The sequence below is a fragment of the Psammomys obesus genome, unplaced genomic scaffold (genome assembly GCF_907164565.1).
Source record: "Psammomys obesus unplaced genomic scaffold, mPsaObe1.curated_primary_1811, whole genome shotgun sequence".
In the NCBI taxonomy this organism is placed as follows: Eukaryota; Metazoa; Chordata; class Mammalia; order Rodentia; family Muridae; genus Psammomys; species Psammomys obesus.
The window spans coordinates 44,825,978-44,844,518 of record NW_026585644.1 but is presented as its reverse complement, the minus strand read 5'-3'; the positions used below and the strand labels follow the sequence as shown (position 1 = coordinate 44,844,518).

The 18,541-nt window shown below is 43.0% G+C and overlaps 1 protein-coding gene across 6 annotated transcripts in view; it reads left to right on the top strand.

Annotated features, from left to right (window-relative positions):
* Positions 1 to 18,541, top strand: part of Slc8a1 (solute carrier family 8 member A1) — a 291,949-nt gene that overhangs the window by 238,575 nt on the left and 34,833 nt on the right. For all 6 annotated transcript variants that reach the window (XM_055618896.1, XM_055618878.1, XM_055618924.1 and 3 more), the window contains 2 exons: positions 5,268 to 5,392; positions 9,225 to 9,324. In XM_055618896.1, the coding sequence (XP_055474871.1) occupies positions 5,268 to 5,392; positions 9,225 to 9,324 (225 nt within the window). The remainder of the gene's footprint in view (positions 1 to 5,267; positions 5,393 to 9,224; positions 9,325 to 18,541) is intronic.

Genomic DNA, 18,541 nt, shown 5'->3' with positions numbered 1-18,541 from the left:
ATCTCTACCCCATTGTGGATAGAGCACCAGAACTCCTCCTTGGGGCCTACAGAGAGTACCCTACAACCGCCCACACTAACAAACATAACTTGCAGTGTGTGCGTCTGGCTGTTGTTTTTACCTTACTAATGTCAAGGGCACTGACACCAAAGCAATGTGATCCACCCTGCTGATTTTCTGCCTGTCATTTTGCTAGGCCGCCCTATCTTCAGGAGGGTTCAAGGCAGAGCTCATCTGCCCCTCACTACAGTAATCAGCCTTTCAGGTACTCATTTCACTGTGATCCTTGGAAACCACAGTTTTCAGGTATACGTTGGGTCTTCAGACAGTAGAGTCATATACGTTAGTCCCTGGGCCTTCTAAAATATTGCTGGTTAGTGAGTTGCTTCTCTGACAGTTAAGATGCCACATGTGATCAAAAATGGAAGACGGTATGGAGGGACAGTATGGAGCTACAAAAAAGGTTGATCCAATGCTTTCTCTCTCTCAGATTTCAATGTTACAGATTTCTTATAAATATATCTTTTATATGTAAGTCTTTGATCTTAAGTATAATGAACATTCTTAGAAACAAAGCAGGTTGTATTTCCCACCAGAATGGCCTTTCCTGATACAGGAGGTAACAAAGGAGCGTTGACAGGCCAACTCAAGGATCACACCAGCTTTTACAGTTCTACCGAGGGTTCACAGCTCTGAGCCAACTCCTAGCACCAAATCTGTAGCCCGGGATGAGGGTACCTCCCCCTTTAGCCACTACTGCTGCCCTTCACTTACGTTGGTGATAGGTGTACTTCTTCCTGGTCCTGTGGGTCCTGCCTCATCCTCACAAACCATACCTCCACCCAATAATCACAGTCCTGTACTCCTACTGCAGATATTTCTCAGAATGTCCCTCAAGAGACTAAAAAATGGCAGTATTCCTGGGTTCTAATCAGAGAGGCCAGTGGAAGCTGAAACACTGTCAAGTGACATGTTTTTATATACTTGTCCACATAGTTATGAACAATATGTCAGAAAAAAAATCCTGAGATTTTTCCCACCACTGCCTTTTCCTCCACTTTCTAAGTTTTTTTATTGTTATTGGTATTTAAAAAACAAAACACCCACGACATTGGCTTCATGAGTACAGAGCTCTCTATTGAACTAGCCATGTGGTGGCACTGTCCTCTGAAAGGGATTTCCTCCTCTCACCCCTTTATCACCATGGTCATGCGTCAAGATCCAGCTTCAACCAGGAAGCAGTAAAAGTAGCTTTACATAATTCATCCATTTCCAGAACTCAGATACCTAACGCTAATGATTTCATTGTTGTTTATAAAAAAAAAAAATGCTCTAAAGCAGTGGTTCCCAACCCATATCCTACATATCAGATACTTACATCACAGTTCATAAAAGCAGCAAAATTATGGTCATGAAGTAGCAACAAAATAATTTTATATTTGGGGATCACCACCACGTGAGGAACTGTATTAAAGGGTCACAGCATTAGGGAGGTTGTGAACCGCTGCAAAGACCCCACTCAGGTGATTTTATCCCAGGATTTCTCTGTGTTCTCTCAACCCTGGCTTGTAGCCATGGTTGCTGGTAATGCACAGGATCTCTAAGTTGTTTGGGTTGGTCAAACCTGTGACATTATATATTCTATACGCTATATCACAATGAAATTGGTGAGCTTTAAAAGCATAGATATGTACATAAAAAGACGGAAGGACCCAGAATTGTACAGAGAGAGACTTTGCTCTAGGAAATAGAACCAAAGCTCCACTGTGCTTTCACTCTGCATACATAAGGTAATAAAGTGACCTTGGCTACAATAAAATAATCTGCTTTTGATCCATTGTTCAAAGTGAAAAGGAAACAAATATCCTGGAAAAAATGCTGTTAAACCATTTCCCTATTAAGTAAAAGACAGACCTAAAAACATTAAGGAAAAAAAGAAAAGACTCAACTCCCTTCTTTGCCACCATCAAAACTCTACATTGTAACTGCTAATATATGAGAATTGTTGTATGTCAGCCATAAGGTTTATCTACTTGTCCCCTCTCAAGTACGCACAACTGTAAATGTCTCTTAAATATACACAATATTCATCATATGAAAACACCTCTGTCCTGAACTATGACCACTAACCTGCACACCGTATGGCCATCTTCACCATCATATTCACCTGGCAAGCTTTCTACATGCTTTCTAGATAGTTTCAAATAAATCTCCTGCCCTGAAGCATTCCCTGACTACTGTAGGCAGAGGAGGGTCTTCCTACCCTGGTCCTTCAGTTATTGTCAAACTAATGCTAGTTTTTCATTCCTGTGCCTCTTTCCCACTACACCAGAAGTTCCTAGAAGACACCCCGAGGCCAAGAAAGAGGAGGACTATGCCTGTGCTGACATATTTTAAGAGGACAATGACGTATTTAAATAATGGATTGTCCTTTTATTTAAAAAGAGAAAAGAACAAATAAAAATATTGTTAACAGTAACTTGGAGAATGTCATAACAAATACTTATTGGGTAATTTTTGGGCATTCCGTACATTGTACTAGACAAGAGTAAGGACAGTCCAAAGAGTGTCAAGGCATAGTCTATCTCTGTAAGCCTACAAACAAATATTTGTATGTAAAGATAATTTAAAATAATAATTAAGCCATATAAAGCCATTCATGTTCAACCACACAATAAACACTATGGAACTGAGTGATATTTACTAAATCCCAGTTGTCCGTTGCTATCTTGCTTCACAGAAGGGCCTTACAATATAAGTAAGTGAACATATGGGAGCACTTCTTGCTGATTGCATGATGGGTAAACCTGTGCAGTATGGCAAGAGGTGGAGAAAAAAGGTTCCTAACATTTCCTCCTGTTAAGATGAGATGTCTACATTTCGGCATTCTTATAAGATTTTGTTAAGACTGAATACTAACTTGTTTATAATTTATGTACTGTGATTTTTTTTAAATTACCTTGTCATTTACTTAACTAAAACAAAGCAAAAACAAAAACAACAACAACAACAAAACAACCTAGAAGGCTCTTATCATAAGTACACAATAAGATACACACACACACACACACACACACACACATTGAAAAGAATGTCATTAAATTCTAGCTAGTGAAATGTTGTGTACCTCAATTGTACTTTCTCTACTTTAAGTGGCAGAAAGCCAAATGTTAGGAAGCGGTTACAGAGCCAGGTGCCTCACACTGTGTGTTTGTTGCTTATCAGAAAGCCTGAAGGATTATTGGGCGTGGGTGCACCTTTTCACTCCTGAGGTGATCCAGTTTCATTTCCTACCATGTGCATTTATTTTGCTTCCCTGTATCAGTTTCACTCTGTGAAAGGCCCCCCCGAACAATCCCAGCACATCACATTTCCTTCCTAACTGCTATATGTTTTCCACTAAATTACCCAGAGTACCATTCAAAGCCACTTACCATTTGTAAGCAAATCACAGAAATAGTGGCCACAATAAATATTCTCCCACTCATAGCTCTGCTTTTCAAATAGATATGTAAGTGGTAATATTGCTCTTATTCAGTGTAAGTCAGAGATCTGGACAAAGACACAAATGAAATCAGCCTGAACCACAAGGGACATTTTCATTGGCCCGAAGATCAAGCAGTGAGAACCAAGCTGTAACTGATTTGGGCACAGGGTAAATAGACTTCACAAGTGTCCATTTTCCCCCTTGACTAAACACACATGATTCCAGAAATATGATCTTGGAGACTCTAAACGGAACCTTTGGTTTATAACTTGCCCATCCTTTTATAAAAACCCTGACCACATTTACAGTTAAAATTAATCTCCTTTGGTCTCTCCTTTGCACATGTTCCACAGCTTCTCCATAGACCAAACAACTCATTTTCACCCCCCTTTGATTTGGTAGGGTGACAGGCCGCTGAGGATGTAAAATGCGTCCTTTTAGAACTCACTATGGAGTGCATGCTGAAGAATGCACCAACAGCTGCATTCTGCTTTTGCCTCCGTCACTGCTGACATCTCGGTGCCAGCTTGGCTTCCAGCACATCTGCCCCTAACCCCAGTCCTCAAAGTAGACTGCTAGCCAAATATTTCTCCTTGAAACAATCACTAGATCAATAAGTGGAGCCACCTACAGTGGCAGAGGGGAAGCTGTGGGCCTTTGCAGGAAGTAGAAGGCAAGAACCCCTACTAAAGCTGATGTCTAGATGCAAAAACCAGGTCGGGAAGCCTGAACAAAAAGCCCTTCCCCCTCTGGATGACTCCTCAGACAACAGACTCCACTTGCAGGCAATTGCCCAGATATCCTGGACCCGAAAGCCTTGGTGTGGAGGTTTTTCCATAGCAACACCATTGTCTCCCTGGATATTTGTGCTTCATTTGACTCGGAGAGGAAGTAGCCTATCATTTTCCACCATGCTCAACCAAAAGAACAAAAGTGATTACAGGACAAGGCTTGGCCTTTACAGTCTGGGACTTATCTCAGTGACCTCCACGTGGGCAGAACCAACTGTGAGCTTCCCTCTCATTAATAGACTCTTCTCTGAGCACCCTCTCCTCTCGTAGAGTAAGAGCTACTTGGTGGTTCTGGAAATAATCATGCTTACATAGTGAATATTAGCTCTCCAAAGGCCTCACCCTCGCCCTTTCTGTTTGCTTTAAAATAGACTGGTCAAGGCTTTCCTAGCACATTTCATCTTTGTGCCAGAGAGGAGGCCCTAGGGCCCAGCCATCTAAAGGAAATGTAAGATGGATGTTTGGGAGCTGAACCTATGACAAGGACTCTTGACAAGCGTGACACTAAAATCAGAATTTTCCTTCCGTGTCTCTTTGGCCCTGAGGCATTTTCTGATGCCTCTTGAAAGTAGAAAGGAAAGGGCTAAAGTCTCACATCCCTCAGGGTTACTTTAGGACTTTTAATTGTGTTTCTCTTTGGTCATGTGCTGGAAAAATGTGTGCAGACTGCCAAACTGGCCAGCTCCACAGAGAACAGCTGGGTGATTCCCTCAACACAGACAATGTGCAGCAGGGTTTTTCCCTGACCATGGCTTTCCCCCATCCATGCTTTCACATGAGGTAGACTGTACCAGATTTAAATCATCTGCTGCTTCACGATGGCATTGCAGACTCTATCCCCTTCTCCTCCCCAGCCTCACTACCTCACCCAGGAGACTTTTAGTGGGTTGTTAGGGCACCCCTTCCTCCCCAATTTTCTTAAAGTGGGATCCTGGGGCTTGTGAATGTAGGGGAACACATTGCTCACATCCTTGCCTTCCCTCTCCCAGATGACTTCGACAAGCAGATGAGCAGTAAAGAGGAGGAGGAAAGGCGCATTGCAGAAATGGGGCGCCCCATCCTGGGAGAGTACAGCAAGCTGGAGGTGATCATTGAAGAGTCCTATGAGTTCAAGGTATGTCTGCCGACACTGCCCACCCCAGCAGCTTGCTCAAGGTGGTTCCTTATAGTGTGTCCTATAAGTGCCTTCCTGAGAGAGTGAAAAATGTGATTTCATATACAGGCTCATTTGCTAAAAGCTGTCAGATCCAATTTGAAATTGTGGGGTTGGCAGAGAACCAAGAAACTCTGTACAGTAAAGAACATCAGAACCTGGGTCCAGCAGGTGGCACTCAGATTGACAGAATCAGAACTGCTTCAAAAGGGAGAGCTATATCTGAAAGGACACTACAGAAGTAGGTTCGGGGAGATCCTTATGCATTGGAAAAACCTGATGAATCTTTCAGAAATGAAGCATTTGCCCTGTGGAAATTCAAAGGCTTTGGTTTTGCAGAACAGCTCTTTATATCTCCGCTATTCCAATCTGAGAACTCTTTATCCCTGCCTACCAAAGAGGCAGAGTCGGCAACTATATTTTTTATTCATGAACTGATAAAATTGGATTCTCTAATTCATTTTTTTTATGGAACTCGATATCAAACCCAGGGGTTCACATATGTCAGGTAAGCATCCTGAGCTTCAGCCTCAGCCTCATTTCAAAACTTCCCAGGTAACAGAAGTCATTCTTTTAAAAGCTGAACAGATGGGGGTGCGCTTTATACTTAATGAAACTCCCTGTCTTGTGAGACCTGACCTGCTGCTGTGTTCCTGTCCTTTGCACCCCACACTGTCCCCACTCCCTGCCACCCTGCCACATACACTCCTTACCCAGATCCTCGGCACCTAAGAATACTTGTGGTGGAGCCAACTTCAGCTGTGCACAGCATTAAAAGCATGTGTACCCAGAATTACAAACCCAGCACAGAACAGTATTCTCTTTACTTGTTTTTCCAAAGGAGATGCTGCCTATTCAAAGAAAGAAAAACAAACAAACAAACAATAGAGAGCAGGATAATATAGAAGTCTCAGAAACTAAATAATTATTTAGTAATAATTATTACTAAAACTCCAATTAGGTTACGCCACTTAATTATTACTAAAACTTTTCCTTTTGTTGGCTCATTAAATTTAATTCCCAAATTGGCATAGCGAGTGAAAAGGTATCTTTGCAATTAAATGGGATTTTTGTTTTAAAGATAAAAATATATTTAAACCTTCTTCAGGCCATTAAGAATCCATCTATCTATATCTATATCTATATCTATATATCTATATCTATATCTATATCTATATCTATATCTATATCTATATCTATATCTATATCGATATCGATATCGATATCGATATCGATATAGATATACTTTTGTTTTCACTCATCTCTCTCCACCCCAGAAAGGGGGGTAAATAGAGGAATGAAGACTTTCTGGATTGATACCATTATGGCATAACCTTGAGTCTGGCTCACTGAGCACATGAAGGGAACATGTACAAGTTCATGTAATCCCACATGATCTCAGCCTGTCAGTTTCTGTGGCCCATTCTGTTACTCTGTGTCCATTTGTGGGCAGCTTCACTGTTCCTCCCCAGACTTCTTGTGACCCAGAATCAAAAGGTTCCGGGTCGCTTGCCCCTTGCCACAACAGAGATCGCTGTTTCTGGAACTAATTTACTCCTGCCTGTTTCATAGTACTCTCCCTTATAGGATGCCAGCCTTGCTTTGCCATGTAGGCACCATGGAAAGAACACCTGTAGTAGCTTCTTTAGAAAGTAGTGTGTTAGATAACTCTTACAAGAAAGAAAAAGAAAGAATATCAACTTTGACATTTTTCATTTAAGAATTGTGCTATTCTAGAATGTAACTTGAAAACTTGTTCAAAGCTCTAGAACAGCATGAGCTAGACTGCACTTGTCCCCAAACCCCTACTCATGCCGTTCTCACCTGGGAGCATGAGCTGGTCCATATGTTTCTTCCCTGAGTTCTCACCCGTCACACTGAGGCACGCCCACTGTCAAGGATGAGGTTTTTATCATGCTGTGAAGGTCGCTGACAGTTTAAGAACCTCCCCGATGAACCCTGAGAGTATTGTCAGGACTTCAGTTTGTTTTGATCGCTCTCCTTTTCCCATAGATGAAGGAACCACACAGCAACAACTTTAGCCCTTGAGATGAGCTCAGTCTCTTTGGTTAAAATTTACTGCATCTTAAGATCTACCTGTGTTTTTACATATCAGTAAAGATTGGTTTACTTTCTGCTAAAAGTTTTCTCTTTAGCAGACTTTTTATGGGTTGGCCTGAGTTCGGGCGTGGGAGTGATCCTCAGGTGCTTATCTCTAATGTGATGGGTTCTCTGCCTTCTTTGCAGCACAGTGTGTGCTCTCCCTTTCGGAGAGGTGTGCTTCAAGTTTCCACTGCGTGTAGGAAAAACTGAGGTCATGTCTTCTTATATTCCACACACAGCACTTTCATCCCGCATTAGTCAACATGCTCGGAGTGCTAGATGAGATGTGGCTGAGCTGAGAGAGAAAAGACAGATGCCTGTCGTGTGTTTCAATTTATTGTGCCCAAGAGCAGCAGCAACTGTTAGAGCTCTCATCAGGGCACTGGCAGTTCTGGGTATGAGACAAGAAGCTGAGAGGCCACAGCCCTATGGGCGCAAAGGCCAACCAAGAATAATGTGGCAGATAGAGAGTTGAGCTAGTTGGGGACGGGTCCTTTCATGTTTGTTTTCTTCTCAATGTCTCAAGTCAGTTCCAGACTCGTTTTGAACTAACATGCTTGATTTTATAAATTGGCTTTGACGTCTCATCCAGCCCCCCACCCCCAGAACCATTTTCTTAACTCCTGCTTGGCCAATAATGTTATCTCTCTCAAACCACAGTTTGGTATCCTGCATTGAACATGTACAAATCTTTACCTAGAGCAAATAATACATGTTTTCTGCCTCTCTGCAATTAGTGGAAGTTGGAGGATGCCCTGACAGTAAGTGTGTTTGGTAGATTAGTTGGTGCAGTAGTGCCTCTGGGGGGAGCAGCCGCGGTGTCCTGGAAGTGCCCCTTCTCCCTGTAGTTGCCATGATGATTTGTGGTAGTGCTTTGACTGTGTAGCTTCCTTGGCTTTCTTGTGACCACTTGGCAAGTCCTGGTGTTCGATGAACCAAATTGAGAAAGTTGGAGAGGGCTAATTGCACAAATGTAATCACCTAATAAGTTCTCAAGTACAATGAGGAGCACGTACCTCAGTGCTATTAAAATATGGACATGTGATGCGAGGCTGTTAGCAGTGAGCCCTAAGCCACAGATGTTGGCTTTTGCTTCTCTAACACGTGCCTGATGCAATAGCAGTAGTGGGAGAGCACAACCGCCTGGTAATATTAGTAAGCGGCGGAAAAATCTAGCGGCCCCTCTGCACCACCACCCAAGACTCCACCCCACCCCCTCCAACTGCCACCACCAAATTATGTATTTATTTGATCATGCAGCCAGCAACCTTGAAATCCTGCTGCTTGGCTACATTTTACTGACAAAAACACAGCAATGTGTTGTCAGCCTCAGATCTGTCGCTCCTCGGTGTTCACAGAAAATGCTGAACAGGGCCAATACTGATTCACTTGCAGACAGAAAAGTCAAGGAGAATCAGGTTCCGGGAGCAGCTGAGGGGCATGAGTAGGCCCTTAAACACTCTGGTTGCTCCTGGTTGGCCATGAGAGCAGTAAAGGAGGCTTGTTTTCTCTGTGAAGAAGTTTGCATTTCAGAATATTTCTAAGGCCCACAGGTGTTTACATAACCACAGCAGTATTTGAAGTCCATACTTTTCTGCTGAGCCTGACGTCAGCTGCCCGTTAGGTTGCAGATCTCCTGATGCATTCACAACCCCAGAAGTGACTGTCTTATCCCTTTGCCCCTTTCTAGAACACTGTGGACAAACTCATTAAGAAGACAAACCTGGCCCTTGTGGTGGGGACAAACAGCTGGAGAGAGCAGTTTATTGAAGCGATCACCGTCAGCGCTGGTGAGTGCCTTGCTCTGTGTTCGGTGAGGTGAAATGGCCAGTCTCGGGCTAAGTTTACTCATTCTACCACTGGCAAAGCACTGCATGTGGCCAAATTGAAATCAGCATCTCTGTTGCCTAATATCCATTTATAGCTCTCTCGAGGGAAGGGACAAGTCAAGATGAATTTAAACCCATTTGTGTCTTAATTCACTGTTTAACCAGTCATGGGGTTTTGTCTGGATTCCTGAAAGCAGCACATACTGGCCAAAAGGACAAGAAGGAGCAAAGTCATTGAAAGAAAAGGAAAGCATGCATCATTTTACAGCCCAGTCCGAGGCACTGGACATCTTAAGCATTTGCTTTGGCTCGGAGGTGCACACTGAGGGAAGCGCACCGTGCTCCTTCCTGTACAAGGGAAGTGCAGCATTCTTTTTAAGACTACGCTACAGATGGAACTGAGGACAGGAAATAAACAAACCATGCCTCCCAGCGCTGTCAAGCCTTGTCTACTCTCAGTGTGATAGGGGTAGAGTGAGTCACTGATGTTCAAAGAAGCAACACTGCCTTGCATTTTTGTCTTCTTTTTCCATTCTTTTACACTGTCCTTTCTCCCCAATCCCCACAGGCTTTTTTCCACCGCAGCCAGGCAGCAGAGCTAGGGTTTTCTAAGCAGCGAGTGATTCCCAAGCTTCAAAATATGGAAACGGCATCACTACAGTCAGGTCATGGCTTCTGTCACAGCCCCCTCTTTCCAATCTGCCACAGAGCACGTGGACAGATCTCCCAAGGGCTGTGGGAGCAGAGAGTGGTTTAAAGAGAAAAAAAAATGTAGCTATTTATTAGTAGCAGTACTGGCCATCACCCTGCTGTGGTTTCTTGCAATCAAGTATGCAATGGGAATTTATGAGTATTAAACAGCAGATAACTGCTTAGGACAGTGGATTTAAATTTTATGTGCCAGCCATACTAGAAAGAGACGGAAACACCCCTTGGAGGCTTATGTTTTTCTCTACATCAAAGATTAGCATCTGAGACAGGAGCATGCTTCCTTCTGCACAGAAGAACTGAACAGATAGGAACACCAATGAAAATCAGAGTAGAAAGTATTTTTTTATTATGAAAATCAGAGTAGAAAGTATCACAACTGACCAAATGGTTATGGAGCCTTGGCACATTCAGATTGCAACATTAAAGACAACATAGCGCTGTAGTGAAACATTTCCAGTAGACCCAGATCTCCTTTGGTGGCTCGTGGATGTAGAAGCATTTGTGTAAAAGCTGTGTGCTGGAGACTATTCCTCTATCTGTCTGTGTCCATCATTGCCCTCATGGGAGAGAATGGAAGACACAGCTACTCCAGCTCAAATTCAAATTCAAATTCAAATTCAAATAAGAGCTTAATTTTCTAGTGTAGAAGAGAGAGACGTTCATGTGAGTCTGATTGTTCATTGAGGCTGTAGGAGGAGACAGGGAGTGTGTGGACGACTGACACAATTCCATCAATAGACCATTTAAGGGCAGACTTTCTCTCCGAGCCACAGCGTGGTTCCCAGTTGGTCCTCTCAAACCTTTCAGTCACTTTCAGAAAGCATGACACATACTTCAAGACTGCTCTAAGTTAATGACACGGGCCAGTGTGGAGCAGTGAGGAGGATTATGCTGACAAAGCCAAAGTCATACATGCGATGCTCAGGCAGGAAGAGAAACAGGTGCGAAGGTGTTGATACTGCATTTCAAACCTGGTATTGGGGTGTGTAGACACTGATGAAATGCTTTCACATTCACATGTGGCAATTGCGGTTGTTGGCTGTGTTCTATAGGTAGAAGAACCTCTTAGTTGCACAGAAACAGCTTGGATCTAGAAGGTGGTTTGCTTGTGTGTGTGTGATTTGTGTCTGTGTGTATGTGTGTGTGTGTGTGTGAGCACATTTGAAACCCAAAGATCCATGTCAGATGTCTTTCATAGTGGCCCTCCCCCTCATTTTTTGAAATAGGGTCTCTCACTGAACCTGAAGCCCACTGATTACACTAGACTGTCTGTTTAACAAACTCCATGGTGGCTTTTATCTCTGCCTCCCTGGTGCTAGTGTGACAAATACACACACCCATTCCCAGCTTCGTATGTGGATGCTGTGTATAGAACCCAGATCCTCACACTTGACCACTCAGCATTTTTTTAGCTGATCCATGTCCCTAGCCCTTATCTTGAGCTGTAATCTACTGAAAAAGACTTCATGTGCTATGAAACAAAGAAATTTCAATGTTAAGGAACATTGTTCCCCACCTCTGTCCAGGGAAGCCTGCTTTTGTCTCCTGATATATTCTTGCATTATTATTATTGTCTTTTGTCATATTTAAGGTTGCAACCAGGGTCTTACCTATGCTAGGCAAGCTCTTTACCACTTGAGTTGAATCCCTAGCCTTACTGTTTTTCAGTTTTGAAGCAGTGTCTCAGTAACATGTCCACTAGCCTTGAACTCATTCTGTAGCCTAAAGCTTTGCATCCTTCCAAGCTGATTGCAGATGTGGGACAACTCAACTCACCCATCAGTCCCCCCCCCAAAATACTTAATTAGTGATGGGCAAAACTTTCCAAACCTTATTGGTTATGTGTGTGTGTGTGTGTGTGTGTGTGTGTGTGTGTGCATGTGTATTATTCACATGTATGTTTCTAAATGACTGCTGAGAGATAGACAGTACTTAGAGACTTGCCATTTCCTAGGTTAATTGACCTTATTTACAATTTTGAGATACAGAATATCTGAAAAATAAACACCAGGTTTATAGGCACTAAATTACATTAAATTGCATGAAAGACAGTTTTCAAAGTGCAATGTTTGTAATTATGACTGAATTTAAGTGCCTAAGAAATGTTAATATTCTCAAGTTGTTAAACAGACAATAAAATTTGTAAAGCCACATTTATTGAAGGCAGACTTTCATTGGATTTTAAAAATTTCATGGCTAAATAGTTGAGAATCAGAAAGATTTTCCTTATTAAAAATACTAAATTGTCTTTGAAGGGCTCTGCTGAGACTGTTTTTCCCAAGCAATTTTCTGTGCAAAATTGTCTTGCTAAACAAAAGTAATAATTTTGTAAATGAGATTTGGCTTTTCTCTTTTTTTATTAACTATTTCAAAGCTCATTTCAAAGTAACTAGCTGCTGATGTCGCTCCCCAGTCTGCCTGAACCGCAGAGCTCAGTACCTGGGCTTCCTATGGCCATAATGTTTCTGCTCACCGAGTTCTGACAGTTGAGCATTTGAAGGGCTGAAAGGACTAAGAGACTCCAGAGATTAGAAAGGGATTAAACAGTCATGTTCCAGCAATTCTCCTTCTGTTGCTTCCTGGGTCAGATACCAGCATCAGTTGTGTGAGGTGGTTGAACAGCTGTCAAACATTTCAAGGCAAGCCCAGCCCCACCAGGTGCTTTGAGGCTGTGTCCACACATGCACTTCTTGCTGCTTATCCAGTCTGACCTCCACCCACCAGCCATAGCTGCCAATTCCTCCTTCTTCTTTGTGTCTCCCCAAGAGCAGCACTTTGGGGTTGACCTTAAGAATCAAGTGTCCGTCAAATGTAGAGGAATCGGGAATAGTAACAAACAGGGCAAAACATAAGGTGGGCAGAGACCACCAGAGACCTCCATGTTGTCACTCATCACTTCAGCCTCTGGCTAGGGAAGGATGCTGGAAGTGATAGCAAGGCCAGCCTTGCAGGCAGATGGGATTCTGTGACTCTGCCCTTCAAAAACTCCCTGGATGACCTGACACATTATTTCACACACCCCATGTCTGTTCCCTCGTGTGTAAAGTGGCAAAATGTATGTCCAGTTCATGAACGCACCATAGCATTGGTCAAGACAATACACATTTTCACAGACCAGCTACAAATTTGGGTACCAAAATTGTTTATCTGGGCAATGACTAATACATATTGAAGATTCTAAAATAAAATATAGCAAAAACTTTGCACGCATAAGTAGTTGAACCTAATGCTAAAATGGTAGGTGGCTGAAAACTCTATTGATTGGACTTTTGGTTTCATGGGAACACTTAGTGTGACATTTTCTATATAATAATACTGAGATTTAGAAAAATTCTGTAACTCACTCAAGAAGCAGACTGGAAAGGGGCAGTGCTGAAGCGTAGGTCAGCAAAGGGGTGTCTCTGTTTTGAAGTGCCTGACACCTGAGTGAATATACACGAAAATATACACATGTGCGTAGAAAGACATAGAACATGTGTGTAAATGTAGGTGCACAGACAATAAGTGAGTGCATGACCTTAAACACACATAAATAAACAAAAGCCTACATACCAATACACACACACACATATGTGTCCACACACCAACACACAGTCAGTTAAAGACACACAGAGACACAGGTATGCCTAATATCCGTGTCCAGTGGTGCCTGTGGAAATGTCTGAGTACTGGAACCACAGCTTGCAACATAAAGTATTTTTTACAATACTTGTTGTCTCTCTACAATCTAGTTCATGGTTCCTTGGGGAGGATGCTCATCCATCCTCAAAAGAAGGAAGGGAACCCATTTGATTCTCTCCTCACATCCATGGGCTTCTGCCACCTGGTAATCTCTGATTATTTTTTATAAGTACAATACATTAGCTTTTATTTCACCTGATAACTTAAAAACCCAAAAGAAATCCTTTTTGACATAATTTTTGTGTATCTTAAATAGCACCTACTGGCATTTTCACAATAAAAAGAAAGATGCACACACACACAGAGAGAGAGAGAGAGAGAGAGAGAGACAGAGACAGAGACAGAGACAGAGAGACAGAGAGACAGAGACAGAGAGCTCTCAAAAATGACCAAAAAGACTTTCTTGCTGTCTTAGTTCAACCTTTGGCATATCCTTAACCATATATATATAATTTTTCTGACTTTGGGTCTCATCACTGAGGAATGTGAGGGCAAGACTGGGCTATCACTAAGGTACCATCCCATACCGAGACCTGGGAATGTATTCAGTAACCATCCCATTTCTATAGTATCCCTGATGGCATTGTGCTTTATGTCTTATGTGATTTAGGGGAAAAAAAAAACACAACAAAACAACAAAAAAGTCATCCTGCCTACCCACCTGGCTTGCCCAGATTAAATTATCAAAAAAAAAAAAAAAAAAAAAAAAACAAGGCCGGTTTGGCTCAAGTACCTGCTGTGCCCACCCTGAATACAGGTCACGGTGGCCCAGTGTGCCTGGAGGATGGTGCGGTGGAGTGCTGCTGTGTTCATTACTTTACCCATGCATGCCGGTGGACTGGGAGGGTTCTCAATGAAAATGAAGGGTTTACTTTCAAAAGCTGCCGGTTCAGTGATGCCTCAGATGGTAACTGACTTAAATAAATGTCAGCCTGAAGACTGGTCCACTCCAAAAGCCCTCAATACTACCAATGACACCTCAAATGAGTTCCCAGGCATTTTCAAGCCAGCTCATCTGAGCAGAGCTCTTTCCAGGACCCATTTGTTATCTAACAGCACTGTGAGGGGTTTCTCATGAGGAGGTGCTGATGTGAGGTCACCTTCAGCTCCTACCTATGTAGTTACAGGAAGCCCTATGTGTTCAGGTTTGACATAGCCGCAGTGGGACGATATGAGTGCCAGAAAAGGGGGCACATCATTTTTTATCCATTTCTCATACACTGTGAGGGTTCTGACTCGGAGGTTCAAGTCAAAGGAATTACTTTCTTGGGGTTTCTTGTCTTGAATAAAGTCTACCAAAGGCAGCAAATTAAAGGGTGGCTAACTGCTTCAGTAGCATTCCCACTTATTAGAGTGTCGACTGCAAGGCCAAGGGCTTTAGACACATGATGTCTTCTCCGCACAGATGCACTTTGAGCATTGCAAATGAACATGCTGCAGATCAAACGGTTTCTTCACTGTTTAGTGGAAAGGGATAGCTGCCTTATGAAACCTCACCTTTGCAAGTCTATACCCAGCAAACACTGAGCACGGCCTCATGTGTCTCCTTTAGTCATGCCGTAACACGTTACAGGTCAGATAAACTGATGAAGGAGAAAGAGACTGAGCAATGGAGAAGTCTTTCAGTCTCTGATAGAGGGTTGTGAAGCTGGGGCTTTGGAAATGAATGTGCAAGCCCAAGGCAGACATACTGAATGACTTCAAAGACAAGTCAGTCTTCCAAATCAAACAAGATCAGTTCTTGAAATTCCCAGATACTCCAAGTTTTATCTCATCTTGAGAAACCCAAGAGACTTCCAGAGCGATTCTGTGACTTTGGAGTCAGGTTATCTGGTTCTAGGAGTGAAGCTGTTTGCCCAAACTCAGACAAGGGTCAGAGTGCAGCCTCTTCCCTATGCTCGTGGCCCTTCCCTGTGAGGTGTGACCTTCTCTGTATGGGTTCCTCACGCCTAGACTCACCCGCAACCTGAACAACCTTGTGTTGGTAGTATTATGGTTACTTGAAACAGAGTAGATAGCACTGCTGCCATCCAACTTGGCTCATGTCCATTCTCTCTGTGCATGGCCAAAACACATTCTTTGTGATAGAAACTCCATTTAAATCATTTCCATTTTAAAGCATGTGCTTGAAACCCTTAGCTTCTCTGATCACTTGAGTTAAAATAGCGAAAGAACCACAAAAACTCTCACTATGCTGCTCTTGGTAAATCCTTTAGCCTTCCTGGCTTGTGAATGGAAGGGATTGGAACACATTTTATTTAACTTGTCTTTGAGACCAGAAACACTGAAGGAAGGATTGGAAATGCTGAAGGACTCCCCAAAGTGGCCTTCATCTTGGGTAATCAACTTGCATAGGTCTGTTATTTGAAATTGAGGGTCTAAGTTTAATGGAGAGGGAACACCTGCCTTGGAATATGTGTTATATAAATTCCGTAGTTGCATTTGGTCAAAGGGCACCACAGACAGCAGATGCACTGTTTGAACTAAGCGCATCATTATGGTGTTCGATCTAGGACATTAAAGATGTACATAGATATTTACACATACACTATGCCCCCAAAACACTTTGAGACATCTACAATCCTTTATCTTTACAAAATTTATATACACATGGCAGGCAGGGGTTCATAAGTATGCACTTGTAAATAGAAAATCTGTGCCCACGAATTGAATATGCAAATAATTCATATTGACAGTGACATCCTCTGTCCATATTGTTGGTGGAATCTTCTTGTTATCTAGCTGAGGTAGACTAAAAGTAAAGGTAATGAGAGAGAGGATGCTAACGAGAACAATTTCTTTGCAGGAGGCAAGTCTAAGTCATACTAGTAGGGAGAATGAATTTATAAACAGCAGTGGCAGCAGGCAAGAATGAAGGACCCAGTAGCTTCCCCTCATCACTGCAGGACAAGGCAGGCAGGCCAGCCACAGTGGGGTGCAAGTATGGGAGACAGGAGGCAGAGCAATTATTTTCTGGCCCCTGGATATGTGTTAGCTGATTTTTTCAGAGAAGGATATTGCCTTCTTGGGCTGTTTTTCTCTTAAATTGCCTATTACAAAAATCTTGAGGAAAACACTGTACTGAAGGGCTCCGGAATGAGTCAGCGCCCTCCTTCATAAGCCTGAAGTCATGTCTTTAATGCGGCTTTTGTCTGGAGAGGCAACAACCCAGCTTTGCCAACAATGCTCCGTCTCTGGATCCAGTAGCTCTTTTGTTGGCATTGGCTGCTGCGATGTGAAGACAGATTTAGCTGTTGCTTACTCACATTAGTGCTCAAGACACAGGGGCACTTTCCATCCCCAGGTGAGAGTCTTTGAGTACTGTTTCAGTGGGGGAAATATTTCAGTATCGTCCAAAGAACTGGAAAACAGAAGAAGCCCAACACCCCTGCACACACGCACTTGCACACAGATGCAAGCATGCCTGCACACACACACACACACACACACACACACACACACACACACGCACTCCCTTTACGCAGCAACAACCCATACCACAGCATTAATTCTTGCTGTTCACAGCACGCTATCTTGAGGAAGACCTGGCCAACCCTGATCCTGCAGTGAAAAGCCACTTGCCTGAATCAACTTTGACATACACACACTCTCTATCCAGTAGACATTTCCTTCCTTGTCTTTGTTTGGTCATTTCTGGGTGAGTGTTGTGTCTTTTTTCCTGTTAGAACATCTTAAGTCCAAAGCACTGGACAGGAGCCTATTAAGAACCTATTCCAGTTTTCCCCTTTTTTAGTGAATAGGGACTGTGACCAGAGAGGGGGAACCTTCTGTAAGGCAGCACAGCACAGAGGCAGCTTTAGAACTTGTGGCTCTTGCTCTGGCCACTCAGCACTGTTCTGTGTCTCCTGTTGGAGCCATCAGGTGCTGCCTTCACCTACCGGACAGACATTCTATCTGCTGCTTAACAACTTGTAGGATTCCCAGTGACGTGATGCCTCCAGACTAGGCAGATCAAGGGCGGGAACTTTCCTGTACTCAGAGTGTTAGCAGCATGGGGTGAGTGGAGAGGCTTCCTTTGTGTGAATAGCTGTTTCCTGTTCACACGACTTCACAGAAGCCCTGTGCAGCACTACTGAGCACACTTACAGCATGGGGACAGACTTTGAATTCTTAACCCAGCCAAGGATTCTGATTCTGAATCTACCAGGCCTCTTTCCATCTTGTCCAGCTTGTGCCTCCCAGAGTTCCATGCCTACAAGCCACTTCTGGCTCTATGTGCTCACTCTATTTCTCCAAGGGTACATCATTTTAAGGGTTTTCAACTAGCCAGGCTAGACATTAAAAAAGAAAATCTCATCACAAAAGAAAAAAAAACTAGTCATTACTGTAAGCATTTATCTAAAGGAGAAACTAGGGCACAAAAGAACTCTGTGAGGTACCCGTGTAAATCATGGGCAGAGCCTTGTTTCAACGGTGAGTCCTATTTTTGGATCTCTCGTTGAAAATCACAAGAGAGAGAATTAAATAGGAACAAGCAGATGAAGGATGCCCTGAACAATTGCAATCACTTTGCATTGTGTAAACCGAGGCCATCCTTAGAATCTTAGGTACTCACTCAAGCCGCCATTTTGTGAGCAATAGAGTCATGTAACTCCACAATCAAAACAGTCCATGCACATGGCCCTGAGATGAGGAAAACGGTCCTAGGAAGGTGGTTGTCACCACTGAAGGACAGGAGTCCATCCTGCTTGATGGCCAGAGAGAAATGTATTTGAACCAAAAACAAAGGAGAATCCTGTTTCCCACAAAGCGGATATAAACCAGT